The sequence below is a fragment of the Mastigoproctus giganteus genome, chromosome 4 (genome assembly GCF_048544385.1).
Source record: "Mastigoproctus giganteus isolate SK-2022 chromosome 4, ASM4854438v1, whole genome shotgun sequence".
In the NCBI taxonomy this organism is placed as follows: domain Eukaryota; kingdom Metazoa; phylum Arthropoda; class Arachnida; order Uropygi; family Thelyphonidae; genus Mastigoproctus; species Mastigoproctus giganteus.
This window is the reverse complement of record NC_143578.1, coordinates 147,181,231-147,187,230: the sequence shown is the minus strand read 5'-3', so window position 1 is coordinate 147,187,230 and position 6,000 is coordinate 147,181,231. Positions and strand designations below refer to the sequence as shown.

At 40.1% G+C, this 6,000-nt stretch overlaps 1 protein-coding gene across 1 annotated transcript in view; it reads left to right on the top strand.

Moving 5' to 3' along the window:
* Positions 1-365: 365 nt before the first annotated feature.
* LOC150087119 (uncharacterized) overlaps positions 366-6,000 on the top strand; it is a 447,878-nt gene continuing 442,243 nt past the window's right edge. The window contains exons 1-2 of the mRNA XM_090372381.1: positions 366-411; positions 609-878. Of these exons, the coding sequence (XP_090228507.1) occupies positions 366-411; positions 609-878 (316 nt within the window). The remainder of the gene's footprint in view (positions 412-608; positions 879-6,000) is intronic.

Genomic DNA, 6,000 nt, shown 5'->3' with positions numbered 1-6,000 from the left:
ATTATGCTTAATTTTTAGTCTTGTTTTTTTTATTAAGATTAATTCCCTAGTTCCTTTTAGCTGAACTTTGTATTTTGGTGATTGGTCACTTGTATAGTGAATGTTTTGTACAATTCCTCCAGTTATCTGTGCAAGGAATCAAAAATGTATACCAGTTAATTTATTAGTCTTATTATTATTATATTGCCCTACCTCGAACAAGTAACGCTTCACCAATGGAGAAGGCTATTGTTGCTTATTCTCTTGGTATCCACCGAGAATGAATAATAATAGTCTTCTCCATTGGTTGAAGCTTTACTTATTCGAGGTAGCGCAATATCATGGTATCTCGTTGTGAAGGTAGTCACAATATGAGATACAATTAAATGGATGCCACTCATGCTACTGTTGTAGTTCACTACTACGAACAAAGTATTGTGAAATATCACTGAACGTTCTGTATCAAATAATAACACGAATTGTTTTGCTTTAAATCTACAGTTTAACTCATATAAAAGAAAATACATATTTCTGAAAATAAGTTGTATGTCTGAATAGGCAGAAGAATACAATTTTAAGTAAACCTTTCTCGTATTCTAACTGTGAATTGTTATTCTTCTTTCATTTAGCTCAAGACTGTTTTGGGGGTGTAGTGACATATGAAAGAACTCCAGGATATACCTTCCTGCACAGTAATCATCACCAAGTATTGCTTCATCAAATTGGTCATGCAGTGACAAGAGACTGTCTCAGCATTGGCAAGCAGCAAGTTCAGGTAGTGGCCTTCATTCTAGAGTACACCAATTCATCATGTCTGTCTTCTTACTCCATAGTAAGAGTAGAGGAGCTGAAAAGGCATCAGAATGCAGCTTTATTCGAAAAAGTGTGCTATAGAGGGAGTAAGTGTTCTGTTTTCCTTTATAATTATCTTCTTTGCCGTGAAGAAGACGACTTTATTTAAAATTGTGTTGAGAAGTTAAATTTCTATGGGTTTCTTTTTCCGGTGCGAGGTGGGGGGGTCCCCCCACCTCGCACCGGAAAACAGTCCAACTCATGTTTTCAGTCCAACAGTCCAACTCATGTTTTCAAATACAGCTGGTTCTCTGGTGTCAAATTTATCACAGTGAAATTAACTAATTAATTCTATAATTTTTATTCTGTCTTCTTCTTATTTCAGTGCCATGTCTGAGTTCAGAGATCGGCGATCACTTTTTTTGAACTCTTTTCTATCTTCAGACAATTTCTTCTTGTCCCAGTCCCCACCATCTCTTGATGTTATCCATCTATGAGGTTTTCCGTCTCCTCCATCCTTCCCTACAGGACCACCCACAACAACTCGTACTTCCTTCCTCTCATGATGTGTCCCTAGTATTTTACCTTCCGTTTTTTCACGATGTTCATCATTTGCCGATTATGTCCTATAATTTGTAACACTTGTTCCTTTGCATCCATTTCGTCCAGGGGGTCAGCATTCTTCTATACAGCCACATCTTGAAGGACTCCACTCTCTTCACCGCTGAAGTCCTGAGTGTCCAAGTTTTAACTCCATATAGTAGCCACAGTAGGGTAGTAGGCACACATGGCAACTTTCAAACTTCATGCGTGTTGCCAGTGCAAGATTTTCGAAGTGAAACTTCTACAGACGCGCTCCAGGCTTTTTCAGATGGGAGTAACCTGCGTTCGTGGATTGCCCAAAAAACGCAACGAAAATGCGACCATAAGACATAAGACACACATTACAGGTTATATTCTGGTTCTGGTACAATCACCGAAATTAAGCAGCATTAGGCATAGTTTGGAGGGTTATCACCTGGGAATACCCGGTGTAGTTAACTTTTTTAGGCGCGCTCCAGGTATTTTTCAGATGAAGAGTAACTTGCGTTCGTGGATTGACAAAAAATGCAACGAAAATGCAACCGTTGCCATAAGTAAACACATTACAGACAATTTGAACAGCTAACTATCATATTAAGCTAAATGACCCTGTTCTTACGCGACTCATCAAGTTAAGCAGCGTTAGACTGGGCTAGTAATTGTGAGGGTGACCACCTGCGAATACCCGGTGTAATTGCTTTCCCTCCCGTTAATCTGTAGAAAATATTCTTCCGACTTTCACGTATCCGTTAATTGTTAAGGTAATAAAGTGTAAATCTGTGCTTTACATTTATAGCCTGTGGATAACATTCATCCTATTTTCGCTTATTAGAATCGCCGTTAATAGAATTAAAATTCAGTACATAAACGTGATTACAATGACCAGCGCTTACTACATATCGTATAGTGAACGGTATTTTGTTATGGATTGTCCATCGTAAAGTGATTTTATCCTACAACGAACCAATCGTAGAGCAGGGGAATACACTGTAGTGCGTAAAGCGGGGGGGGGGTTACTTTGTAAGACGTATAGCGCACGTAGACGTGCAATGCGCCCCTGGATTGACAAGAATCACCACGAAATGATCAATACACCCTCCCCACCATTGTACCACTCCGTACCAGGCACGAACAATGCATAACCCAATCAATATCCCTACTGATTGCGTCATGATATTTCTTTCGCATTCTTCACCGTGTTTAACAAAAAAAATTGACGGAAAAAAATTTATAATTCAGCATGTCGAAGACCAAGAGTGAACGTTTTAAGGTGTATAGAGCTCGTTACGTGCAATGCCACCACCGAAACCACCTCAATTGAGTACAAAGGATCTAAACTATTTCGACAGCGGAAGAAATTACAGCGTGCGATGGAGTTGAACAAAGAAGCCGGAGAAGATCTATCTACATCTTCAAAGCTTTATATCTCCCCAGAAATGTTAGAAGTGAATTCGAAAGAAGATTTCTGAGAAAATCGACTATGACCCCTGTTCATCTTCATACTGTGACCATTGCTGCATCACTTCTCTCAACTACAAGTTGCCGAAGTTGGTGATAGTGTCTACCCATTATTAGCTTGACGCATTCTCCCTTGATCGCAGCTCTCTTCAGACCTGAGGCTTTGCGCTCACTTCTCTTCTAATATGATATTATTTTTCCAAATTCCGAAAAAAGGAAAGTGTTTTATTATGCCGGTCAATATCTAGAATTCATCACTGAAGTATAGTGATTTTCCCAAGGGGATACGGAAATGCTCACTCCACGATAAGAATGGAATGCTCACATGAATAGCGCATCTCTTCACTTATTGGGAATATGGCAATCGGAGGAGGGCACGGAAATGCTCTAAATAAAGGGGTTTTGTCTGGCCGTATTCCCATTGTCGCATTCGGCTGCTGCTTTCATGATCGTGTCGTCCAGAGTGTGGTATAGTCATCGCTCTTCTCCACGAAATTCGCAGACTATCACCGTCCTCAGACGATGCTGCCTGCTCCTCACACCTGAACGGCAGGCACGATCATTAAAGCAGCAGCCGCATTGTCTCAACGGCTGCCGTGATGTCATTCTCGTGGCTCTTTCCATTTGCCTCGTGCCCAGAAGGGACGAAGGAACTCCCTCGCCTTCCAATTAACAAGGCAGGATTGGCACCATTGAGGTAGATAGGATTCTGATCTAAAGGTGTTCAGTCATAACCTCTCTGGATGAATTATCCAGACCTGCCGTTCCTCTTGAACTCTCGAAACGGTTGCATTAGATGAGATTCTTGGCCTAAAGGCGTTCGGTCATAGTCACCTTCACCAAGCAATTTAAACCTGTTTTTCCTTTCTTGCTGAGCAGGAGTATTTTCGCAATGAGTAGTCGTCATATATCAAAATTAACCTCTCTTAAAGCGATTTTCGCCTTCACCCTACTCTAGGGATCCGGCATGAAATGGCTAGAAGGCAACGTCACTACTATGCTTGGCCGCCGTATGCGTGTAACAGCCCCGGCAAGACCTCTTCTTGCGGCCTCTAGCTTTACATCTTAAAGCCAAAGATCAGGATGTCCTTCATTAATCCAGCTCATTCCCCACATTTCATGGATTGAGGAGAATGTCGTACTGCAGTGATCTGCAGTACGACATTCTCCTCAGTCCATGAAAGCCAATTCGAAGTATTAGGGCTTACAATACTGGGATCCTGGTCATTTTTTTTCGGTATTGATACAAAAAATACCTGTTTTTCGGTACGAATTTAAAAAAGAAAAATTGTTTATAATTTAATCACATAAAGATTAGAAAATCGCCTTTATGTGATTATGACGTCGTTATCTCTACTGGCAAATGTTCGATAAATATCGATAGGACACCGTGCAACATTGCAACCTGTCCACCATTCTCAGACAACTTCATGACTGACCTATCATAACTCCCAAGTCCCGTTCCCCCACTACTGATTTTAGTTTAACTCCAACAAGTGTATAAGTTATTTTTGGGTTGCTGTTCCCCAGGTGTATGACCTTTCATTTTGCTGAATTAACGCATAGCTGCCACTTTTCTGACCATCCCGGAAGTCTATCTAGGTCCATCTGAAGAACCTCTGCTTGGTGACGATCGTTAACTACTCTACTGATCTTTACATCATCTGCAAGTTTTGACCTCACGCCCTCCATCCCTTCATGGATGTCATTTAAGATAATCAAAAACAACAGTGGTCCCAATACTGATCCTTGGGAAACCCCACTACTTACATTAACCCAGTCTGAGGAATGACCATTTATCGTAACTTTCTGCCTAGTGCCCTCAAGCCATCGTGCTATTCATCTAAGGATTTTCCCTATGATTCCAGCCTCCAACTTATAAAGTAACCACTCATGTGGGATTGGGTCCAATGCTTTGCTGAAATCCAAATAAACAATGCCAAAATTATCCTCTAAATCCAGCTCACGAGTGTCCTGTCAAAATGCTAACCAGATTTGTTAAACATGATTTTCCCTTTACAGAACTATGCTGTGTATCCTACGGAATTCCATTTCCATCTAAATGATCCTGAATTCCACCCTTGATCATTGCCTCCATGATTTTCCCTACTACTGAAGTTAGACTGGCCGGTGGGCAATTTCCCGTTGCACTCCTTGAACCTCCTTTATGTTCCAATTTACACCAATCCAACGGAATCCCTCCTGGCCTTAATGGTTCAATGCACTCACTAGCAGCCTCTTTTAATATTATAGGATATATGTCATCAACCAAAGGAGCCTTACTCGCCTATAGGCGCGAAAGGTTTCATTATATAATCGTTTGAAATTTCAACATCATTAATTACATTTTTTTCAACTTCACTTCCATAATAGACACAAAGGTTTTTTTTATGTAAATATCGATACAAAGTAACTGTTAAGTTCTTCTGCAACTTCAGCTATGTTATCTAATAGTGTCCCACTTCCTTTACATAAGGGTTTAATCTGATTTGTCCTTCTGTTCTTTGCATTTATATGTGAAGAATTCCTTAACTGCACTCTTTGCCCTCTTCTTTATTCCTTATTCCCACTCGTTGCTCTCTCCCAGACTCAGTAAAGATACTATAGTGAAAATTATACTTCGCTTAATAAAACGTCTTTCTCCTTCAGAAAATGATAAACATAATTCAACCATAGAAGACCAACATGGAACAAAACATCAGTGTTCCCCAAATTCTTTCCAAAATAAGAAATTGCCTGACTCCAATGAGATTTTAAGAGATGAATTTGAGTCGGAAATTAATGAAATACTTATCTATTTTTGCTAAAAAAGTTCAAAGCCTAGAAAATATGGACTGAGATCATGTACGATTTCGCGCCTATAGGCGAGTAAGGCTCTTTTGGTTGATGGCATATACCCTATAATCTTAAAGGAGGCGGTTAATGAGTGCATTGAACCATTAAGGCTAGTTATGAGAGCATCACTGGATAGGAGAGATTCTGCTGGATTGGTGTAAATTACCTCAATACCAGAATAGAATCCGAAAGGACGTTTTCTGCCGCTAATCAAATACTGTATGTACCAAAATTAGATCCATTTGAAACGATCATACTATTGATCATACTAGTTCCCAAAGCAACTAGTTGTACGTTACTCTATTGTCAGGGAAACGGGGAACTTATTGTGCAAAACGGAGAGATGGAACAGTA